The 23,009-nt window shown below is 62.0% G+C and overlaps 2 protein-coding genes across 11 annotated transcripts; one reads left to right on the top strand and one right to left on the bottom strand.

The window, feature by feature from the left end:
* Window positions 1–490: 490 nt before the first annotated feature.
* Window positions 491–16,283, top strand: ARHGAP4 (Rho GTPase activating protein 4). 7 transcript variants are annotated; one of them, XM_082446865.1, is made up of 22 exons: window positions 492–647; window positions 4,561–4,768; window positions 4,855–5,017; window positions 5,253–5,315; window positions 5,540–5,704; window positions 6,293–6,421; window positions 6,500–6,721; window positions 10,487–10,588; window positions 10,740–10,931; window positions 11,017–11,101; window positions 11,378–11,405; window positions 11,636–11,738; window positions 12,417–12,477; window positions 12,580–12,657; window positions 12,753–12,887; window positions 12,988–13,093; window positions 13,217–13,450; window positions 13,549–13,622; window positions 13,715–13,898; window positions 14,111–14,203; window positions 14,408–14,522; window positions 15,715–16,093. In XM_082446865.1, exons 1-22 carry the CDS (start codon window positions 581–583, stop codon window positions 15,946–15,948), a joined length of 2,841 nt encoding a protein of 946 aa, XP_082302991.1. In that variant the 5' UTR covers window positions 492–580; the 3' UTR covers window positions 15,949–16,093. The 7 variants fall into 7 exon arrangements, with proteins under 7 accessions (XP_082302995.1, XP_082302997.1, XP_082302991.1 ...); XM_082446866.1 differs by lacking the exon at window positions 492–647 and adding an exon at window positions 665–1,784; XM_082446868.1 differs by lacking the exon at window positions 492–647 and adding an exon at window positions 665–1,784 and having other exon boundaries at window positions 2,586–4,768.
* A 61-nt stretch (window positions 16,284–16,344) lies between these two features.
* AVPR2 (arginine vasopressin receptor 2) lies at window positions 16,345–19,058 on the bottom strand. 4 transcript variants are annotated; one of them, XM_082446888.1, is made up of 4 exons: window positions 18,968–19,058; window positions 18,479–18,530; window positions 17,267–18,151; window positions 16,345–16,999 (listed from the first exon to the last, which is right to left on the bottom strand). In XM_082446888.1, the coding sequence occupies exons 2-4, from the start codon at window positions 18,501–18,503 to the stop codon at window positions 16,446–16,448; spliced, it is 1,464 nt and encodes a 487-aa protein (XP_082303014.1). In that variant the 5' UTR covers window positions 18,504–18,530; window positions 18,968–19,058; the 3' UTR covers window positions 16,345–16,445. The 4 variants fall into 4 exon arrangements, with proteins under 4 accessions (XP_082303014.1, XP_082303015.1, XP_082303016.1 ...); XM_082446889.1 differs by having other exon boundaries at window positions 16,536–17,075; window positions 17,341–18,151; XM_082446890.1 differs by having other exon boundaries at window positions 16,772–17,075.
* Window positions 19,059–23,009: the final 3,951 nt, after the last annotated feature.

Below are 23,009 nucleotides of genomic sequence, written 5' to 3'. Positions count from 1 at the left end.
CAGGTGACCCAAGGGAGCCCAGGGTCTGGAGCAGCTATGGTGTCACTGCGCACTGGCATTGAGGGCCAATGGCCAGATTGTGCAGTCTGGCAGTGGTGACCAGGCAGCCTTCTGGAGGCTGGGGGGGGAATGGCAGCCAGAGGATGCCAGCTTGCCGGGCACCTTGGGGCTCCCACACCGGCCCTGGCAGCCGAACCTTGGGCACAAGGCTGCCCGGGTGCATGCCCAGTGCCTGGGGTGAGGCGACGGCAAGGCCCGGCCCCAGGGGGCACCCCCACCCCCCACCCCTCCCCCCATCACCACCCCTCCCCTCCCCCGCCCTCCCCTCCCCCACCCCTCCCCCTATCCCCCACCCCCACCCCCTCCCCTCCTATCCCCCACCCCCCCCCCCCCCCCGACCCGAGACCCTCGCGAGCAGTGCCGGGCCGCCCCCGCCCCGCCCCGGTAGCCGCGCTGGGGGCGGGGCGGGGCGGGGCGGGGCAGGCGCAGGGTGCTGGCTGCGGGTCCCCGGTCCCAGCGCCCGGCCGGCTCGCGGCCGCGTGGGAGCAGCGGAGCTCGACGGCGCGGCCGCCCGGCGGCCATGGCCACGCACGGGAAGCTGCGCCGGGAGCGAGGGCCGCAGGCGGACCATGAGGCGCAAGTCAAAGGTGAGAGGGCGCTGGGCGCTCCCGGCCCAGTTCCCTACGGAGACACCCGAAGGTCGTGGGGGAGCCCGAAAAGTCCTGGCCGCTGGCCCAGGGCCCGCCTTTCTCCCCCAGTGACCTCCGGAGGGTGCTGAGGGAGGGAACCCGCGCCCCCTGCCCGCCTCTCCACGCCCCTTTGGCCTCAACCGCCGCTGTTCCCCCTTCCTTCCACTCTCCCTCCCTCCTTCCCTCCCTCCCTCCCTCCCTTTGGTAGTTCTGTCCTGGGTTCTCCCTGCACCTCACCTAAGGACTCCGAGGAGGGAAGGGGGGCACCGAGTGCCCCCCAAAAAGTGGCATTCTAGCCACAGTGAAATGGAGCACTTTGACTTTGCTGACGGGGCCTGGGTAGGGGGCTCCGAGAGCTTCGGTGGATGGATCAAGCGATGGCTTTACCCTAAAACCACTCCAGTCCCTGCAGCCCAGTCCCCGTCCCCTCCCTTGGGCACTGAGGTGGCTCAGAGTTGAAGGCCACTGCCTCTGGGTCAAACCGGCACGGTGAATCTTGGCCTGAGGGATCTTGCGCCCTCTGCAAGAGTAGACCTCTTTGGGTTCTGATAAACACTCTGTGCAAATCATATGCAAATCAGCTTTGCAAACTCTTAGTCGACAGCTTTTGTGGGTCTTATTCAGGGCGTGGTAACTCTTGCAAAGGGAAGAAGGCAGCGTCCAAGTGCCAGCAGTTTGAGGCTGTAAAATTTTTTGGTGTCTTCAGATGTGCGACCCCGTATATCGCTCTCAATAGCTCAGTTTTACCGATGAAGGAAACCGAAACTCAGAGAGGAGCAGTGACTTGCTCATGGCCACTCCTATAGGTCCTAGGAGGTGTAATGAAATGAACCTCGAGTGTCCTTCCAATCCAGAGATGGAGATTCCAACGTAATTATCCAATACAAGCAATTTACACCAAAGTATGCTCGAGTCCTCCCCGTCTGGGAAGGGTGGCCTGCTGCCCAGAGCCAGCTTGAGGTGACTGTGCAGGGCCAGCCAGCTCTCCAAGCCTCGCCTGCAACATTCCTCAGATGGAGAGAATGACCCGCAGCCGCATCCCCCAAATGTCATGAGGCTGAAGGACTTTGGAAACTCTTCAGTCAGCAAATATGGGTCAGTTCATTAACACTGAAAAAAAATGGGGGTTTCGAGCAAGGCTGTCTTTAAGATGTTCCTTGCCTGCTCTGGGTCTCTAATGATTTTAGCTTCTGTTCCCCGTACCCCCTGCCCCGTGCCCCCACCCCTCCTGCCCAAAGAAACTTCCTACTATGCTAGAAAAACAGGATCACAGTCTTGACACCCGAAATTCTGAAAGGTCAGCATAATCGTGGTTTGGGAGGCCATCTTTTCTGCTTTGCTTGTCAGCAGAAGTGAGACCGAATGCCTCGCTCACAGGAAGTGTTGTTGAGGCCCAGTCCTGGCTCTGCAATTCAAGCATACGTGGATTCCATCCTTCCTTTTGATAGATGTTTTGTATGCATCTGTTCTGTGCCAGGCCCTGAACATACAATGCTGAGCACAGGAGAAGAAATCTCTGCTGTCATATGGCTCACAGGTCTAGTGGGGGAGACATATAGTAAACAACCTATCACACAATTAATTTCAATTATGATGAAAACCACTAGAAAGGGAGAGCGCGGATGTCAAGAAAGGGGACAGGAAGAGGGCCAGACCTGGTCTGGGGGGAGGTTGGGAAGGGTTCCCTGATGAGCGCATCCCAGCTGAGATCTGAGAGCCTGGGAAGCCTGGGGAGCTAGGTAGGCAGCGGCTCACCGTGCTCAGACCCTGCCGACTCACCGACTCACCGTCTGCCTGACACCAGGTCCGAATCCCAGCCAAGGCTTGGCTGCACCGAACAGAAGAAACGAAACAGTTTGGTGTGCTGGCCCGTTGAGCACTGTTCACTTGTAATAGGTCCCCAGGGAACTGTTGCTCCACGAGGAAGGGGCAGACGCCAGAGGACAGTGAGGCAAGCCGGGACATCTCAGATCTTTCTTGGAATGAAATGAAATTTACTTTTATCCCCAAACTGTTACCCTGATTTAATGAAGACTCTCCTGATATCAAGTGGCTTGGCCTCGGACGGTGTAAGGAGACTCTGCATTGGTTTCACCTTCAGGAAGCAGTCCTCGCCCAGGCTTCCATTTACCCAGCTTGACCCCTCGGTGGAAAGAGAGCGCTCTCGTTCAGTCGCTGCGGTGCAAGCGCGGGGAGGGGATGGTGGCCTCTGGGCCTGTCACTGAGCTAGTCCCAGCGGTGGAGGAGGGTGGAGGGGCCGAGGGATGGGTTATGCAAGGGCCACATCTGGGGCACCTGGAGTCAGGGAGCGGAACCCAGGGCCTGAGAGTAGGAAGGGGACATTCTCCAAAGGGAAATCAGAGGAGGAGATGGGGATGCTGAACAGGCAGGACCCATGGAGGCTGCCACATGCCCCACAGCCCGTGGGACGTCACTGGCGGGACAGAAATCCACATGGTACCAGTACCGAGCTGTTCACCGCAGAGTTCTTTCCGACAGCCACCCTGGGTCCTGCCACTTCCCACCTCCTCCCAGGCTGGCTGCCTGGTCCAAGCCCCTGACTGTCTTTTGCCTGGACTGGTGCAGTAGCTGCCACCTGGGCTGGGCACGTTTCCTCCGTCACCTGACCTCTGCCCTGGCTCCCCACGGCAGCCCGAGGGTCCCTGAGTGCGAAGCCGGATCCCCATGGCTCCGCTGCTGTGGCTCCCCTCTCCCTCGGCGTCCAGCGGGGGGTCCTCCCCAACCACGGGCCTTGGCCATCCCCCCCCTCCCCTCGCCTGCGCAGCTCTCTCCAGCCACGCTGGCTCCACGGCCCCTCTGTTGCTTCCTTCGGCTCTCTGTTCCAGTGTCGCTTGTTCCTGACCACCCTCCTCTCAAAGAGCGCCTCCTGTCCCCACCTCGTGCTCTGTGCTGTCTTCTCAGTGCCACCTGTTCCGACACGTTCTAGCGCATGCCTGTCCCCAGGAGGGTGGGCACTGTGTCCCCATGTCTAGACTGACTGGGTGCATAATCAACATTATGCTGAATGAAGGAGTCACTTAACGTCCCTTTTTTGGACAGCGATTAGTAAGTGGTGACCCGCTTGCCAGAAGCCGAGACAGTGCGTTATGTCCCCGGGATGCCCAGGGCTCGCCAGTGGGTTGCTTAAGCTCCTCATTCAGGCGGTTCTTTGCTTTAGGTCTGTGTGGGGAAAGTTGCCAAATCAAGTCAGCGATAAGGTGTCAGAAGCCAGCATCGTGGGGAGCGGGGTGTGGCTCTCTCTGCCGGGAGGTGGGTAGTTAGGAGTCGGTACTGGGAACAGAGAACAGACCAGTTGCCTCAGTCCCGTCACTGGTCAGCCTCCTCCAGCTGGTCTGGCCCTCCCGCTGGGGCTGCCCTTTCTCCCTGGGGCTGAGGGCAGCGTTTCCAGCCAGCGAGGCCGCAAGTTCACTGCAGGTTTGGCAGAGCGCCGTGGCCACCCCGTGCCTGCGCAGCCCCGTGTGTCTCTGTGTTTGTGGGGGCGGCCACCCTGTCTGGGGTCCTGGGCACCCAAAGGTCAGGAAGTGGCAGGGGAACCGGGGAGTCACGGGAAGCCCAAATGCCGGGTGCTCCCACCATCCCAACCTGCTCCGAGCCTCCGGGACCCTCCACACTCCCTCTTGCCCCTGGCCCTTTGCAGGGCTCTGCCCTCTCCCTGGAAGGGCCTTTCCGTTCTTCCTTCCCGGCTGGTTCCCTTCAGCCTCAGCTCAGAGGTCCCCTTCCTCAGGCCCGCCCCGAGCCGGCTGGACGGCAGACCTCCCAGGGGGCCCGGCGCTCACTCCACTCTGCGGCGGTGGGTCCACTGCCCCAGCCTGAGCCGCGTCGTCCCCCACCCCACCCCCCGCCCCTACAGAGATGCGCTGGCAGCTGGGCGAGCAGCTGCGCTGCCTGGAGCTGCAGGGCGAGCTGCGGCGGGAGCTGCTGCAGGAGCTGGCCGAGTTCATGCGGCGCCGCGCCGAGCTGGAGCTGGAGTACTCGCGGGGCCTGGACAAGCTCGTCGAGCGCTTCTCCGGCCGCGCAGGCCGCCTAGGGGGCGGCAGCCGGGAGCACCAGAGCTTCCGGTGGGTCCTGGGGACCGGCCGGTGGGGCGACTGCGGCAGGGCCTGAGGCCCCGCTCCCCGTCGGTCTGAGTGCCCGTCTCCCCCAGGAAGGAGCCGTCCCTCCTGTCGCCCTTACACTGCTGGGCCGTGTTGCTGCAGCAGACGCGGCAGCAGAGCCGCGAGAGCGCGGCCCTCAGTGACGTGCTGGGTGGGCCCCTGGCCCAGCGCCTGAGTCACATCGCGGAGGATGTTGGGCGCATAGTCAAGAAGGCAAGGCCCCTGCCCTGGGCACGGGACGCTGGATGGCCTCAGGATCTAGCGAGGGCAGCCCGTGGGTGCCCGATGCAGAGGTGTCGTGGCTGAGAGGGCCCAGGAGGCCGGGGGGCGTCGGGCAGAGGGGAGCCGGTGGGAACCTTGAGTGCCGAGCTGAGGGCTGGCCGCCGCTGCAGGATGGAGGTGGGTGGTGCACTGGGGCGGGGCTGTGCTCAACTCCCCTCCTCCCCAGAGTAAGGATCTGGAGCAACGGCTGCAGGAGGAGCTCCTGGAGGTGGTGTCAGAGCTTCAGACGGTGAGAGCGCCGCGGGGCCTGCCCGAATCGGAGGGAGACCATCACCTCACATCTCCCCGAGCCAGGCTCAAGGAGAGGCCTGGGTTTCGAGGACCGCAAGCTCGGCCCTCTCTCCCTGCTCTGGCCGCTGGGTCCGAGTCCCGGACGGGCTGGGAGGGGGAGGGGGAGGGCTGGCTGCGGCCGTGGCCTTGAGCAGGGCTGCCTGGCCTTGGGCCTCCTTGCAGGCCAAGAAGACATACCAGGTGTACCACATGGAGAGCATGAATGCCGAGGCCAAGCTCCGGGAAGCCGAGCGGCAGGAGGAGAAGCGGGCATGCCGAAGTGCCGGCACCGAGGCAGGGCCCCTCCGCAAGGGCTCCCTCAAGAAGGGAGGGCGGCTGGTGGAGAAGGTGGGCCTGGGGGGCAGCCGTCTGTGTCCAGAGGCTCTGGCTCCTGGTCTTTGTCCTTCCGAGTCCCGGCCCTGGCAGGGAGGTGGCGTGGAGCAGGAAGGCAGGGCTGGCTCTGGAGGGCTCCCCAAGCTGGGGTGGTAGACAGAGGGGGCAGGAGAAGAGTCACTAGGCCCGGGACACCCCGCATGCTCCTAGCTGGTCTCCCCCACCAAGCCCCGCTGGGCAAAGAGAGATCTGGTGCCCCGAAGCCTGGGAGCCCTTCCACCCACCCGTCCTTGCCTCACGCAGTGCTGTGAGATTGCAGACAAGTGAGCGGACACGTCGAATGGGTGACTGAGTGACAGGAGGGGAGGAGGAGTGTTTGAGGCGGTCCCTGAAGAAAGGATGGGGACGCTGAGGCTGGCAGGGTCGCGGAGGAAGGACATCATGACTTCGGGGCCAAGTTGTTTGAGGGACCTGGTGGGACGGTGGGTGTAGCTGTCCGCGTGGGGAAGGGAGGGGAGAGAGCGTGTGTCGCGGGTGAGGGTTACATAGGAGGCGGAGCTGGGGCCGCGTGGGTGACCCTGGGGCTTGTGTGGTCCTGAGCAGCGTCACGCCAAGTTCTTGGAGCACAAACTTAAGTGCACAAAGGCGCGCAACGAGTACCTGCTCAGCCTGGCCAGCGTCAACGCGGCTGTCAACAACTACTACCTGCGTGACGTCCTGGACCTCATGGACGTGAGTGCTGGGGGGGCAGGCAGGGCCGGGCGCCGGTGCGCCGAGCCCGCCCGAGCCGTGTCCTCGCTTGTCCCCCAGTGCTGTGACACGGGATTCCACCTGGCCCTGGGGCAGGTGCTCCGGAGCTACACGGCCGCCGAGAGCCGCACCCAAGCCTCCCAGATGCAGGGCCTGGGCAGCCTGGAGGAGGTGGTGGAAGCCCTAGACCCTCCAGGGGACAAGGCCAAGGTGCTGGAGGTGCACGCAGCCGCCTTCTGTCCCCCGCTGCGTTTCGACTACCAGCCCCATGAGGGGGATGAGGTGAGGGTCTCTGCCCGCCCCTTTAGGCAAACGGCTTTGTGTTTTCTGGTCTTCATTGTGATGGTAGGTAAGTGGAATGAATTACCTTACATTTGCTAAGGAGTCGAAACTCCTGAATGCAGCTTATTTCTCAGACCCTCCTTCAGTGGCCTCAAGGCAAATGAGGCTCTGAAGGTTTCTGGACTTGCGTTTGAAGCCAGCAGACCTCCGCAGCTCACTTCTGCGGTTCAGCCAAAGAACGCACACCCCCCCCCCCCCGCAAGGGCAAACACAGCCAGGATGCCACTGGTTTTGAGGCCAGCTGGTGGGTGGTATACAGCTGTCCGTATACTTTTCTTTCCAAGGTTCTGTGTACCTTAAACATTTCCTAATGCAAACTTGCGGGGAAAGAAACCATACAAACAGTAACATATAACTAGGCATCTTTTTTTTTTCTTCTTTTGGGCCGCACGGCACGGCTTGTGGGATCTGAGTTCCCTGACCAGGGATCGAACCAGTGCCCCCTGCAGTGGAAGCTCAGCGCCCTAACCACTGGACCGCCAGGGAAGCCCCCACTAGGCATTTTTTTAATGCACCTCCGAGCTATTCTTTGTTTACCGGTTTATCCTCATGAATGTTGTGCGTGGACTGGGGTTACACTGAGCTTTTACTTATTTAATTTGCATTTTGACCAAAGTTGTATCTGAAAAAGTGAAACGTTACTCAAGGCGTCCAATGGCACACAGCCCTTCTCTGACTCACCCGTTCTGTTCCTGATTCCCACTCCCCAGACACAGCCCCTTCCCAGTCTTCTAGCTGCTGCCTCTGCTGCAAGCAACGCGGCAGGTGCTGCCAGTGCTTTTCCGCTTTCCGGAGGCCCTACGACCTCCTTCCGTGGGTGATGAGGGCTCCTCCCCACATCACCATCTCCCAGCGCTAGTCCTCTCCGTCTTTTCCCTCACGCCAGGCCATCTCTTCAGAGCCCTGCCCTGGAGCCGTCCAGTCCCGGCTTGTAGGCCTGTGAAGTCCAGGACCTCCCTTCCCCATGGTCCTGAGCATTCCTGCCATTCTCTCCTGCGTTGGGCCGTCTGTGTCCCAGATCCTGTGTCTTCCTCTTTCTTGGTTTATTACCCTTGTTTGTGTGGACATCTTCCCCCATACTTTCCTGACTTCGAATGTCTGAAAAAATGTCTGTATTCTATCCTTGAAATTGATTGGTAGTGTAGTTGGGTATAGAATTCAAGGTTGAAAATCATTTTCCTTTTGGAATGTTAAAGGTATCACTTCAAGCTTTCAGTATCGTAGGTGAGAAGTCCAATGCCATTCTGATTTCTGGACTGTTGCACGTGACCTGTAATTTGTCTCCCTGAGCTTTTAGTATAGTCTTTTTCCCTCGTGTAAAATTGTATGATGATATGCCTTGGGGATCCTTTTTCCTTCATGGTGCTGGGCAACCAGTGGGCCTTGTCAGTATGGAAACTTGTGTCTTAAGGTTTTGAGCTCATATATTCCTTTGGTAATTTCCTTCCCTTAATTTTCTTTTCTCTTGCTTTCACGAATTCTTGTAATTTGACGTTGAACATCATGGGTTGACGGTCTAAGTTCCTTATCCTTTTTTTTTTTTTTAATAAATTTACTTATTTATTTTTGGCTGTGTTGGGTCTTCGTTGCTGCATGCGGGCTTTCTCTAGTTGTGGAGAGCGGGGGCTACTCTTTGTTGCGGTGCGTGGGCTTCTCATTGCGGTGGCTTTTCTTGCCGCGGAGCACGGGCTCTAGGCGTGCAGGCTTCAGTAGTTGCGGCACGCGGGCTCAGTAGTTGTGGCTCACGGGTTCTAGAGCGCAGGCTCAGTAGTTGTGGTGCACGGGCTTAGTTGCTCCGCGGCATGTGGGATCTTCCCGGACCAGGGCTCGAACCCGTGTCCCCTGCATTGGCAGGCAGATTCTCAACCACTGCGCCACCAGGGAAGCCCTAATTTCCTTATCTTTTATCTTTCCTATTTCTCATCACTATACCTTTTAATTCTGCTTTCTTAGATATTTTTTCGACTATTTCTTCCTGCCCCTTGTTGAATTTTTTTTTTTAATTTACTTTCATATTTTTTTGTTTTTAAGGGTTTTGGTTTGTTTTCCAAATTCCTATTTAAAATAGCCCTTTCTTCTTGTTTCATGGATACAATATCTTCTCAAATCTTTCTGAAATGTTCATTCTTTTTCTCAACATTTCCCCCGGTTCCCTGCATTTTCTCTGTTTTCTTGCTTTGATCTATGTCTTCCACTTTAGAGCTCTCCCTCAAATGGCTGCCAGTTCTTGGCCGTCAATTCATATTTCAGAGGAGGCACTGAAGAGAGGTGCATTACGTATTTGATGTGTGTGAACAGAGCTTGTCAGCAGTGGGTTTCCCCACAGGGTGGCTGGGCAGGGACTCAGATCATTGCTGCGAGGGACCCCCACATCACGGGGAACTGGGGGTGTCTCGGTAAGAGGGTGCTAGAAAGGACTCAGAGGACTTGGGCAAGGGTTAGGGGACTTGGGGGAGGGGCTTGGCTCTGGCTTGGATGCTGTCAGGAAACAGGGGTAACTCTGACAGGGTGTCTTAATAAATCTTATTGAGAAGACGGGGCAGGGGTGGGTAAAGGGAGGCTAGAGCCGTCACCAGTGAGGAAGGAACCGTCCCTCACACTAGCTGGGACACAGGGAGGTTTGCTCACTGTTGTGGCTTGGCCAAAGTTCTTGCTTTGGTCTGTGGTCAGACGCGCTGATGACTTGATCTCGTTTTTATCTTCAGCCGTCATGGCCACAGTGGCTTTGTCTGATGCTGACGCTTTGTGACATTCCTTATGTCCAGCAGGCCCACACTGAGGCGCAGCTCTGAGCTCCTGGCCAGCCCCAGATGGCGGCGGCTGCTGTGTTCTCGCTCATCAGTAGGGACTTTTGTCCCCTTCCTCAGCAGTGACTGGTGTCCCTGAGTCCAGAATCCCTCTGATTTACCCTTTCCACAGAGTCAATTTCTAGTTTTCTGCTCATTATGTGGGCTTGAGGGGGTGGGTCTTCTAATGTCAGTGTTTTCTAGGGCCTGGATAGAAATTTTATAATCGTGGTAAAATATGCATAAGATTTACCATTTTGTCCGTTTTAAGTGCACAGTTCAGTGGCATGAAACACCTTCACATTGTTGTGCAACCATCACCACCGTCCATTCCCCAGAACTTTTTCATCTTCCCCAATGGAAACTCTGTCCCCATTAGACACTAACTCACCCTCACCCTCCCCCAGCCCATGGCCCCCAGCATCTACTTTCTGTCTCTAGGAATCTGGCTACTCCAGGCACCTCATACAAGTAGAATCATATCCTATTGGTCCTTTTGTGACAAAAGGCTTATTTCACTGAGGATAATGTCCTCAGGGTTCACCCATGTTGAAGCATGTATGAGAATTTCCTCCCTTTTTATGGCTGAATAACATTCCATTGTATGGAGAGACCACACTTGGCTGGTCCTTTCGTCAGCTGCTAGACACTTGGGTTGCTTCTCCCTTTGGGCTGTCAGGAGTAGCGCTGCCGGGGACGTCCATGCACAAGTCTCTATGCGTGGGGGTGTGCGCCTTCCCCTTGGGAAGGTGTCCTTGCCATGCTTCAGATCTGGCTGTACGCAGCGTCAAGGCTGGTGATCCTGTGCATCGGCCACCAAGGCAGCGAAAATGGGCCCCAGAGACCTCGGTGCCTGCTGCCCAGCCCCACCCTGCGTCTCAGGCGTGGCCCTCAGCCCCCTGGATGCTGCCCTCTGCAGGTGGCTGAGATCCGGGTTGAGATGGAGTTGCGGGACGAGATTCTGCCCAGAGCCCAGAATATCCAGAGCCGCCTGGACCGACAAACCATCGAGACAGAGGAGGTATGGGTGACCTGGCCCTGGGTAGGGACAAGGACCTGGAGACATGGAGCCGGGTGGCCATGGCCTGCCCTCCCCCTTCCTTCCGACTTGGACTCCCTGTCCCTCACCTGTCTCCCACTTCCCCCTGTCCTGGTGCTGTCCCCTCCCCCAGGTGAACAAGACGCTGAAGGCCACCCTGCAGGCCCTGCTGGAGGTGGTGGCGTCGGAAGATGGGGACATGCTCGACTCCTTCCAGGCCAGCCCCTCCACCGAGTCCCTCAAATCCACCAGCTTGGACCCAGGGGTTCGGCAGGCTGGCCGGAGGCGGGGGCAGCAGCAGGAGACCGAGACCTTCTACGTCACGGTGGGGAGGCGGGGCCAGGAGGGCGGGGGGCCGGGGAGGCCCAGAGCTAGGACTAAAGCCTTGGACTCTCCCTGGGGCCTCATAGAAACTCCAGGAGTACCTGAGTGGACGGAGCGTCCTCACCAAGCTGCAGGCCAAGCATGAGAAGCTGCAGGAGGCCATTCAGCGAGGTGGGCCCCGCTCCTGGCCCCCTGAGCCCCTGCCTCGCCACCCCCAGGGCCGGGAGCGGCCGCAGCTTGGCTCTCCTCCTGGGTCCTCGACCCGGCCCACGTCCTCTCCACCCAGAGAGGGTGCTTGGCACACAGGGAATAAGCCAGAGAGGATCCCGGCCCCTATCCCGCCTTTTGTCCTGTGACTGCCCTCGGCCTTCAGGCTGCCCTCTCCCTCTGCGGTGTGTTGAGGACCCTCCCGGCCCGAGAGACACACCACCGTTTTCTCCTCCCCAGGTGACAAGGAGGAGCAGGAGGTGTCTTGGTGAGTCCTTCGTGAGGGACCAGCTTGTCCCGAGGAGCTGTGAGGTCCCCATCTCCCCTCTCTTTGGGAGCCGGCTCTGTTGCTCGTTCTTCGGTGGCCTGTTTCCCACTTTGCCCAGTGGGTTCTGGAATAACTCGCGAGCTCCAGCATGCTGTTTGGCTGGGCCAGGGTGTCGGGGCAGCCTAGTCTCCACGCCCACTCCCCTCAGAGCCAGCTCCTGTTCACGACAGGACCCAGTACACACAGAGAAAACTCCAGAAGAGCCGCCTTCCCCGCCCCAGCTCCCAGTATAACCAGAAGCTCTTTGGGGGAGACATGGAGAAGTTTATCCAGGTACTTGCTTTGCGTCACCCGCCAACCGAGTACGGGCCCCTCCCCGCTTCTGCTCTCCCTCCAGCCCCGGGGGCCGCCTGTGAGCCCAGTATCCTCCGCCCGCCCCGGCCACTGGTCTCCTGGGTGGGCCTTTGTCGGGCCTGCACTGATCAAAGGGCCCGTCCCTAACTAGTAACGGAAAGCCTCGGGTGGTAGCGATTTTAGGGCTGAGGAGTTGAGTTAACAGAAGCAAGGGTGTCCGCGGGCCCCACTTCGGGGGTACTAGAGAGGGAAGTAAGGGAAGCAAGAAAGATCAGAAAAGAAAAAATAACACTGTTATTTGCAGAATGTGATTCTGTATGTCATGGTTCAAAAGAATCAACAGATTATTTAAGTGAACAAATTTGGGTTTCACGACGTTACTTGATTCGAGGTCGACATACGGAGTTCGATGGCATTTCCACATGCCAGCAATAAACAGTTAGCAGGTAAAACGTAAGGCATGGCCCAAGATTTAGCAGGTAAAACGTAAGGCATGGCCCGAGACGGCACCAGGGATGTCGGACACCTGGGCATGCATCTCGCAGGCCTTATTGCTGACCGCATAACGCATTAAGAGAGAATAAAAGCGAGTGAGTGACGAGGCAGGACGTGCTGTGTCCACAGTGGCGGGAACACCCTCTCTGTCCCTGTCCCCAGAGCTCAGGCCAGTCTGTGCCCCTGGTGGTGGAGAGCTGCGTCCGCTTCATTAACCTCAACGGTGAGTAAGACCTGGGCCCACCTGCCGCTGGCCTGGCGCCCGATCCTGCGGGGAGGGGTGAGGAGGAGACTCGGCGCCCACTGGCTCTCCGTCCTCCCGCAGGCCTGCAGCACGAGGGCATCTTCCGGGTGTCGGGCGCCCAGCCCCGGGTCTCGGAGATCCGTGACGCTTTTGAGAGAGGTGGGGACCGGCGGGGCCGGGGGTGAGGGTGGGGGTGGGTGGAAGAGCCGGTGTAATCCACCTTCTCGCCCCCTGCGCCACCGTGTCGCCCTCAGGAGAGGACCCCCTGGTGGAGGGCTGCACCGCCCATGACCTGGACTCGGTGGCAGGCGTGCTGAAGCTCTACTTCCGGTGCCTGCAGCCCCCGATATTCCCCCCAGAGCTGTTCAGAGAGCTGCTGGCTTCTGCGGGTGAGGCGGGGGTCCGAGGCGGGCCCTGGGGCGGCCCCTCCCCGCTGGCCTCCACGGCTGCGCTCACGGCTTCTCTCTGGGCTGCCGGCCTCGGCCGCAGAAGCGGAGGCCGTGGCGGAGCGGGTGGAGCGCGTGAGCAGCCTCCTGGCCCGGCTGCCCGGACCGGTGCTGGTGGTCCTGCGCTACCTCTTCACCTTCCTCAACCAGTGAGTACCTCTTGGGGCGGGGGCAGGGGCGAGGGCGGTCGGGGGGGCCCCAGCCAGCCGCTCGCGGGGGCGAGGGGACACCGGGCCGAGAGCCCCCTGCCTGTGACCCCCGCGTACCCCCAGCCTGGCCCAGTACAGCGATGAGAACATGATGGATGCCTACAACCTGGCCGTGTGCTTCGGGCCGACGCTGCTGCCCGTGCCCGCCGGGCAGGACCCGGTGGCCTTGCAGGGCCGGGTGAACCAGCTGGTGCGCACGCTCATCGTGCAGCCCTCGCGGGCCTTCCCGCCCCCGGCCCTGCTGCCCGGCCCTGTGTACGAGAAGTGCATGGCGCCGCCTTCTGCCAGCTGCCTGGGGTAGGCTCTTCGCGCTGCCGGGAGGGAGGGAGGGGGGAGGGCCGGCCGACGGGAGATGCCTTGTCCGCTCATCCACCTCGCTCTGCTCTGGACTGCAGGGACGCCCAGCTGGAGGGCCCGGCGGGGGAGAACGAGCCGGAGCCGGAGGCTGGGAGCCTGGCCCAGGAGGATGGTGAGGGGGGCGGGAAGGAGGGCCCCACCCTGTGCCCGCCCTGGACGCCCACTCCACCCCTCCCCCACACTGGGGTCCCCTCTTCTCCCTAGACCCGGAGGGGGTTGTGGAGGCCGTGGCCTGCTTTGCCTACACGGGCCGCACGGCCCAGGAGCTGACCTTCCAGCGGGGGGACGTGCTGCGGCTGCACGAGCGGGCCTCAGGCGACTGGTGGCGGGGCGAGCACGCCGGGGCCCGGGGACTCATCCCCCATAAGTACATCACGTTGCCGGCGGGGTGAGTGAGTGAAGTTGGGGCCCTTCCTGGGAGGCTCTCCTTTCACCCGGGCTTCTAGCCCTTGCCCCGCCCCGAGTCCCAGCTTCCGTAGGCCCGGGATGGCCCAGAGTGTGCCTCTCTGACTGCTTCTGGCCAGCACTGAGCCCTCTGGCCCCCAGACCCCAAGCCCAGAATGAGCGTTCTAACAGGCAGTCTTGTCTTTCTGGCGCCAGGGCAGAGAAGCTTGCTGTGGGCCAGGGGCTGCTGGCCGCCGGGGAGCTGGTGAGCAGCCCAGAGGCCCTCCCGGCCATGGAGCTTGTCCAGAGGTGAGCAAGGGGAAGACCCCTTCCGGGGGCCCTGCCCGCCCACCCCAGGCTGGAGGAGGGTGGGGTCAGACCTCAGCCGCGTGGAGAGGGACCAACCTCACTGTTCCCTTTCCCTTGGCCGCGCCCCGGGCTGGGAGAAGCCACTGCCAGGCAGCGCAGGGGCTCCCCAGGGCCCCCGCCAGGCCCACTGTCTGTGCCCTGCAGGCCAGAGCCGTGCACCCAACCCGAGGCCCCTCTCGGCACACCCGGGGGCCCCTCTGGGCACAGACGGCGCTGCTTGGTCCCAGCATCCCCGGAGCGACATGTGGAGGTGGATAAGGTGAGAGCTGGGAATGGCCATGTGGCAAGTGGGGGGCACCTCTCGGGGGCGGGTCTCTGCTTCCCCTTATGAACCGGACTCTTCCGTCCCAAGGTTCAAGTCTGACCTTCCTGACCTCAGACAAACCGGTGGAGCCCAGCCTAGGGAGGGGCAGGCCGGCAAGGGTGTGAGTGCAGTGGGGAGGGACGGGCCTGGAGGCAGGGTAGAAGGGAAGGGGACCCGGGGCTCTCACATTTGGGCTTCATATTCGGTTCCTGAGTGGGACGCGGTGAGTGGGACAGGCTTCAAGGCTGGCATCTAGAGCCAGGCTAGGTGAAAGGTGGTGACATGGCAGGCGCTTGGCGAGCCAGGGAGGATGGAAGGGGCAGATGGAAAAGAGACTGAGGGAGGTGGCTGACTGGGGAGCCAGGCGGGGTCGTAGTTCTTGTAGGGGGAGAGAGCGGGTGCCGGATGCAGCCCCGGCCAGGGGTGCAGCCTGGGGACAGCCGGCTCCCTGCTGTGTCCGCTGGGCCCAGCACACCGCACTGTGGGCTCCCAGTGGGCACCGCCGGGCTGAGCCCCGGGAACCGTGTGAGCACTTATCACTACATCTGGGGTCTGCCCAGATAACCCAGGATCGTCTCCCCATCTCAAGATCCTGAACTTACATCTGCAAAGGCCCTATTTCCACACACGGTCCCAGCCCAGTGCAGGGTGCGGGGGTGGGGGGTGGTTAGGATGTGCACGTCTCTCCAGGGGCATTTCAGCCCCTCCTCCCTGGGCTGCAGGGGACCACTGGCCCTGGAGGTCCGGGCACGCTGGTGGCCCCCGAAGCCATGGGGTGGTGTTGTGATCTCAGCCAGGGAGAGAGTGGGAAGAGGAGGGGGACCCGGGGCCCAGCCAGAGGGGCTCCCATTTCAGGGCTGGGCTGAGGATTGCTGTCCCCGGAGGAGACGGTGACCGCCACACCAAAAGTGGCAGGAGCGAAACCGGGCAAGGGAGGGGCACCAGCTGCGGGGCCCACGGAGGGGAGGGGCCTGGGGACAGGTGGTGGCCGAGGACTTTGTTTCAGGGGGTGGAGGAGTTTGGGCAGCGGAGGGTAGGAGGGCCTCACTCCTGGGTCGGCTGGCAGCACTGATCTGGGGGCGGGGGACTGCCTGGCCAGGTGGGGGCCGCTCACACCGATGCCCTGCCTTTCTCTCCTCTCTGCCAGGCCGTGGCGCAGACCATGGACTCTGTGTTTAAGGAGCTCTTGGGGAAGACCGCCGTCCGTCAGGGCCTCGGGCCGGCGTCCACCGTCTCCCCTGGCCCTGCGCCCCGCAGCCCAAAGCCCGTGGCCTGCGGCCGCCTCGGCAAGAACAAAGGCTTCTCCCGTGGCCCTGGGGCCCCAGCCTCACTCTTGGCCTCCCATCCCCAGGGCCTGGACTCACCCCTCAAGCCGCACTGAGGTGCTACCGGTTCCTCTGCAGGCCCCGCCCCGCCCCAGGTGGCCACGGGCGAGACCGGCCGGGCTCCCCAGGCCCCTTGCTTCTCCCTGGTCCTGTGCAGCATGCCTGCTCGTGACTGTCTGCAGAGAAGAGGACGAGGCCGCCCCAGCCCACCCCTGCCTCCCCCGCCCTGGCTCAGGCCCCTCTGGGAGGCAGCCGAGGAGGGAGGCTGGGGGCAGGCCCCTCCTGGGCTGGCCGTGAGGGCTTGTCGCTGGTTGTCGGGTGCTCGGTGCCCTTGCTCAGCCGAGGGTGCCAGCCTGGTGTTGGTGGCCATTCATAAAGTCCTGGGCATTGACTCCCCGACGCGAGCCAGTTCTCTGTCTCGGTGGGGCTGGGCAGGTGGGTACAGGGCCAGCCCCCCGGCACCCCAAAGATGGCAGGTTGGGAACAGCTTCTGCAGGGGGTTCCTTGGCACAGGGCTGCCTTTGAAGGCCTGCGTGGCGGGTTCCAGAGCCGCTCACGTGTCTGTGGTTGCGGGAGGGCTCTGAGAATCTTTCCGCGCTGCCCCCGCGCCCACTGTTACCCTGATCCAAGGAGACTCGCCAGGTGGAAAATGAGCTGGAAGTTTTATGACGGGGAGAGTCAGAAGGGAGGGCAGAGGGGGACTAGAGAGGCGGGGAAAGGAAGGCCCCCGGCCCCACCCCTTTCCTTTCTCCTGGGCCCCCCCTCCCCCCGCCGGGACCTCCATCAGCCGGCAGGGCAGGCGCTGGTTGGGGTGGAAGCCATGCGCCAGCCCCGGACCCTGCAGCCCACCGCCGCAGCCCCTCCCCACACTCGGCGCCAAGGAGCTGACTGCCGGACTCCCGCGCAATCGCGGAGCCCGTCCCCGGGCAGGCAGCTGAGCTTCGTGGAGCCTCTGGAAGGAAGGCGCCCCTCGTTTCTCAGGAGGAGGTGTCCCTGGCCAGGAAGGAGCTGGCCGTGGCACAGGACTCCTCGTGGGGCCCCAGGCCGGGCGGGGCACGCGTCCGGGCGCAGCAGAGCAGGCTTCGCAGCTCGGAGGAGACGCTGCGGCTGAAGGAAGCGTAGATCCAGGGGTTGGTGCAGCTGTTGAGGCTGGCCAGCAACATGAGCAGCACGAAGGGGGGCCCTGTGAGGTGCAGGGGTCTGGGCTGGGGGTGAGGGTGCCCAGGGCAGGCCGCGACCCACGTGCCACCCAGCGGCCAGCAGTGCGCATCAGCCCGCGTCCGCTCGGGAGCCCGTGGCTGGGGAGGGGAGGGGCCGAGGTGTGTGTGCAGCCAAGCCTGAGCGGCCCCCACGGCTCGAGCCACGGCCACACACCTTCCCGAGGCGCCTCCGGGTCCCACGCTGCCCACAGCTGCACGAGGAAGAAGGGCGCCCAGCACAGCACGTACACTATCACGATCACCAGCGTCATCCTCACGGTCTTGGCCATGGCCGCCGACACCCGGGCTCCCTCGCTGGGACTGCCCGTCCGGCGCCCTCCGCGGCGCCCCCCGGCCCTCTCTGCCGGCCCCGGCACCAGGCTGGCGTGAATCTCCCGAAAGATGAGCACCTGGCAGGCGGCAATGCCCAGGGCAGGTGCCACGAACACCATCAGGGCGATCCAGGTGACGTAGGCGCGGAGGCCCCAGGGCTCGGCAAAGCGGGCCCAGCAGTCGAGGACACCGCTGCCGTCTCCCACGTCACGCTGGGCGAAGATGAAGAGCTGGGGCAGGCTGAGGAGAAGCGAGAAGGCCCAGGCCACCAGCACCGGCCGGTTCCAGCGAGCTCCGCCTCCATGGCGGTGTGCCAGCATGGGGCGGCAGATGGCGCGGTGGCGGTCCAGCGTCATGGCCAGGATCATGTAGGAGGAGGCATACATGCCCACCATCTGCAGGTACTTGACAGCCCGGCACAGGGCATCGGGCCCACGGAAGCGGTCGGTGGCGTCCCAGGCCAGCTGGGGCAGCACTTGGAACAGAGCCACGGCCAGGTCGGCCAGGCACAAATGGCCAATGAAGACGTGCATGGGCGCCCAGCGGCCCCGCCGGCCCCGCCGCACTAGGGCACCCAGCACCAAGCCGTTGCTCAGGGCCACAGCCACGAAGACTGTGGAGAGCAGGGCCAGCTCCGCCTGGGCTAGCAGCGGGTCCCGGGCGTCCAGCGGCTCCTCCTCGCTGCCGTTGCCGGGCAGCGTAGGTTGGGAGAGGGGCCGGGGCACAGCTGGGCAGGGGTGGGGGGAGAGGCCCGAGTTAGGGAGCGTGCTCTGCGGGGGAACCGAGCCCAGGGAGCTTCCAGCCGGTCAGGCAGAGCCGGTGGCCTGGGCAGCAGAACACAGGTTGTCCCCCCCTAACCGCATGTGGTGGGGAGGGAAGGGCAGCCCCAGCCCAAGTGAACACATAGGGCCATGCGCTCCCCTCCCCGCACTAGCAGCCCGGAGAAGAGGGTGAAGGAGGTCTCTGAAAGGGACCCCCCCCCCCAGGCCCACCTGGCTCATCCCAGTGGAGGGAAGGGTGGGGGGATGGGTAGGGACAGTGGCTGGAGCCTTACCCGACGTGGTGGACGCCTTGACCATGGTGGGGCGGGCAGGAGTCCTGAGCGCCTGGAGGAGATGGGGTGGCGAGCTCAGCCTCCCACCAGAGGGGCCAGCCCGGCTGCCCAGAGTCTCTGGATAGGGGTCCTTAGAGAGCTGCCGGGGTGGGGGGGTGTGTGTGTGCAAGCGCATGCGTGCGTGTGTGTGTTCCAGTGATCAGGCACTAGGGGTACATTCTTAGCCTAATCAAGGTTGGTGAGGTCTGGCCCCTGAGACAGACATCGACCTTGGAGCCCTGCTACACTCCTCCCAGGACTAGGCGGGGGAAGCTGGAGAGAGGGACAGTCAGACAGATGGACGAACCAAGCCTATGACCTACCTAGGCAGCCCACAAGAAGCGAGGCAGACAGATAGACCCCCCTGCCCTGACAGAGGCCAAGAGAGGTGGCCATCGGAGGGCTGGGGACATGGTGGGAGGACTGGTATGCCCCCGTGTAGCCCCTTACCTGGCCGGGCTCCCGGGCTCCTGGGCAGCTGGGCGGCAGCGGGCGCAAAGGTGGCCCAGGAGCTCAGATCGGCGCTCCATCGCCTGCCCCGCCCCAACCAGGCCTCTGGGAGTGACCTGCTCAGGAGGGGACTTCCTCCCCCTCCCCCATGAGCCTCCCGCCTCTGGCACGGGGAAGTAGGCTCCTGGCCTCCTCTGCTTCGCTTCCTGGCCGCAGCCATCCCTGGACTCCCATCTCCCCGCCGAGAGGGACCCGAGCCCTCCAGAGCTTGGCCTAGCTGCAGCCGGCTATCCGCTACCACCCCCGCCTGCCCCACCTCCGCAGGGCCCCCTTTATTAACATGTGGGGCTGCGGAGCTCTGGGAGATGACTTAGTTCAGCGTGTCTATTTTATAAGTGGGGAAACTGCGACCAGAGATGGGTGGGCCTGGCTCAGCATCACACAGCTTTCTCGTGGCAAAGCTTGACTCCCCTTTCCCAAGCCAGGCTCCTTCTGCCCCTCTCCGGGCCTGGGCGAGGCTCTCCCGAGGTCCCCACTAGGCAGAAGGAGGGCTTCTCCCCAGCCTGCGAAGGCCCCTCCCGCTCCTCAATTAGGCCGCAGGAGATGAGGGACAGGAAGAAGGGGGGCGGGGTCAAGCTGGGGCTGAAGGTGCCCCCGAGAGATCCAGCTTCCTCCCCAGACTCTGTGGGAGCCAGGGACACCTCCACGCTTTTCCTCCTCCCACACCTGTCCTAGGAGAAGGGGGCTCAGAGCTTCTGCACTCACGCAGATTCCAGCTCCCTCTCTCCCCTCCCCTCACGTACACCGCGCGCCGGCAAACGCACGCACGCGCCCGCGCGCGCTCCTGTGCCCTCCCTCCCTCCCTCCTCTCCCCTCCAGCCCATCCTTTTCCCCATCCCAGGCCCTCCCCACCCCCACCCCAGCCCCTGCCACCGGCCCTGGCCTCCCTCAGCCCAGGCCGGCCCAGCTCAACCCAGCCCAAGGCAGTGGCCTGCATGCGGCCCAGAGCCCGGCTCCAGGCTGAGATTGGCCCTTTCTTCCTGTTTGTCCGTCCTCTCGGTTGACCTGTGAGGCTAGGGACCAAAGCAGCCTCTCACAGACCAGGGGCTCAAGTACAGCCCAGGCCAGGCGTCCTCTTCGCGGCCAGAGTCTGGCGGTGCCAGTAGGGGTCATCAGGGCGGGGGTCCACCCAGCCCCCCTACACCCCGCACCCACACAGCGCACACGCACACACACTGCACCACACGCGCCCCACGTCCAGCACCCACACGGCGCGCAGTACACACACACACACACACACACACACACTGCTCATAAGCACGCTCCGCACCACACCCCCACGGTACATATGCGTACTTGTAATGCTTTCTGCTGAACGATTTGGAAGTTGGCTGTAGAGTACCAACACCCTGCATCCGAACACGCCAGCCACACCTGCTGAGAACCAGAGCGCCCTCACTCTCTCCCTGTAACCACACGGCCATCACTAACTCACTAACCCAGGAGCATAGAAAGGGCTTTTCTGCTGCCATCCAGATCAGCGAAAAGGGTAGGAAGTGGAGTTCCCGGGCACTTCTTTCCTTGTGCCCCCCTCCCCGTGTGCCTCCCGGGGCCCCGGTCCCCAAGACCCTCCAAGCCTTGCCGGTGAGATGACACCTCCCTCGTCTGCCCCGGGGAACTGAGGTGCCTGCAGAGGAGCGCATGTCCCCACTTGGCCACTCCCCCGCTGTGGGACCTTGGACAGGCTGTGGCCAGCTCTCTGTGACTCAGCTTCCCCCTCTGTAAAATGGGAATCCAACGATTGAAAGTTGAGCCACACGGGCTTCCCTGGTGGCGCAGTGGTTGAGAATCCGCCTGCCAATGCAGGGGACACGGGTTCGAGCCCTGGTCCGGGAAGATCCCACATGCCGCGGAGCAACTAAGCCCGTGCGTCACAACTACTGAGCCTGCACTCTAGAGCTCGTGAGCCACAACTACTGAAGCCCGCATGCCTAGAGATCGTGCTCTGCAACAAGAGAAGCCACTGCAATGAGAAGCCCGCACACCACAACGAAGAGTAGCCCCCGCTCGCCACAGCTAGAGTAAGCCCGCGCACAGCAACAAAGACCCAACACAGCCTAAAATAAATAAATAAATTTATTTTAAAAAAAAAGAAAGTTGAGCCACGGCGATAGGATGGGCAGAGACTTAAGCCGGCAGGTGTGGAAGCACCTTTTTTCACTCACTGCATCTCGGGCAGCTCTGGAAGCAGTGCCAGCCTTCTGGGGTGAACGGGCCATCACCTCCCTATGGGGTTCTCTGCCCAGACCCGAACGAGGTCATGCAGGCCTGTATCCTGGCGGAGAGCTGGCGCAGGGCTCGGGGCCATCTCTGCTCCCTGTGCGCCTTATTTCCTGCTGTCGAGTCCAGGGAAAAGTCTGGGGGAAGGCCCTTCCCTGTGGCTTTCTCTCGGCTCCAAGAAGGAACGGGAGGGGTTTGTGTCCACACCAAGGCCTGGATGTAAAGGGAAACAAGTGCTGGGACCTCTGGGAGGAACGAAGAGCCCCTGAGGCCAGCCGGCGTGCCCAGAGAGTCTGGCTACCTGGCTGACAGCCCGACTCAGGAGCCCCTGGTGCACCTGCCTGCGCTGTGCCAGCTGAGAGGCTGGGCCGAGTCCCGCTGCCTGCGGCAAAGAGCTGATCAGACGGAGAGACCCCAGGCCGCCCCAGCCCCAGCCACCAAGGAGGACTTGGCCGTGGAGCAGCCGGTTAGCCTCAGGTGGCCTCAGGCCCCGGGCAGAACTGAACAGACACCCTCCTCCGCCTCCCCCGGCGCAGCCCCCTCTGCCCTGCCCAGTACCATCTCCCTGTAGGGCTGCATTTGCAGAAAGGTTCTGTGGGTGGCCGAGGAGTGGGCCCCGAGCTCCCCCAGCCCAGTGTCTGAGCAGAGGGGGTGGGGGCACTGACCATCCCAGGTGCCAGGCGCCAGGGCAGCGGATCAGAACTGTGGGACCTGGGTCTGTCTTGCTCTGTCACTGGCTCTCAGGAACCAGGACCATTTGCTCAACAAGTGCAGCGGCCCTACCCCCCAGGGGTGTGTGTCTGCGGGGTGGAGGGGGAAGGCACAGGCCTTGGAGGGGACACTTGAAGGCTATTTCAGGGATGAAAGAGAAAGAGGAGCCAGCCAGGGACACGAAGCAAGAGTGACGAAAAAGCCAGGAGAAAACCAGGAGAGCAGAGGTTCCCAAGGTTGGGAGGGGAGACAGGTGCCCTACAGGAAGGAAGGACGCGAGCAAAGCCGCTGGAAGGCCATGCCTGGTGTCAACTGGAAAAAAATGCACACCTGAGGGACTTCCCCAGTGGTCCAGTGGTTAAGAATCCGCCTTCCAATGCAGGGGACACGGGTTCAAGCCCTGGTCCGGGAAGATCCCACATGCCGTGGAGCAACTAAGCCCGAGCGCCACAACTACTGAGCCTGTGCTCTGGAGCCTGTGTGCCGCAACAAAGATCCCACGTGCCACAACTAAGACCCAATGCAGCCAAATAAATAAATAAAATAAATATAAAAAAAGTAAAAGAAAAAAAAATGCACTCCCGAAAAGTTGAGGATTATGTATTATTCGGTGGACTTTCTGAGGATTCCAGTCCGGGGGACAGCCTCTCAGAGAGCTCTGAGGAACAGCTCCGAAGAGGTAAGGGGGGAGCCAGGGCAGTGAGAACATCAGAAGATTACTGTCAGTTAAAGAAAACTAGACATTTCAAGTGACTGAATCCAGTGCTTTTCTAGGTGTGGGAAGAGGCAAGAGTCTGACGCTCACCGAGATCATTCCTCCCATCCGGGCCTCAGCTCTCTGGGGCCACAGCATCCTGTTTTCTCCATCCTGAATCCCCTCAGAGTGCACAACGTGGGGCTTACCGACGTGGCAGGCAACTTTCCTTGCACACAAGGATGGAGAGACGTGCCCTAACCGGGCATCCCACCTGTGGGGTGGGCTTTGCAGACGGTGGCAGAGGGAGGGCTGAGTGAGCTCACAGCGAGTGAAATGAAATGGCAGGGAAGGGCA

This window comes from Balaenoptera physalus, assembly GCF_965194825.1.
Source record: "Balaenoptera physalus genome assembly, chromosome: X".
NCBI classification, from domain to species: Eukaryota; Metazoa; Chordata; class Mammalia; order Artiodactyla; family Balaenopteridae; genus Balaenoptera; species Balaenoptera physalus.
This window is presented reverse-complemented; position numbering and strand designations above follow the sequence as displayed.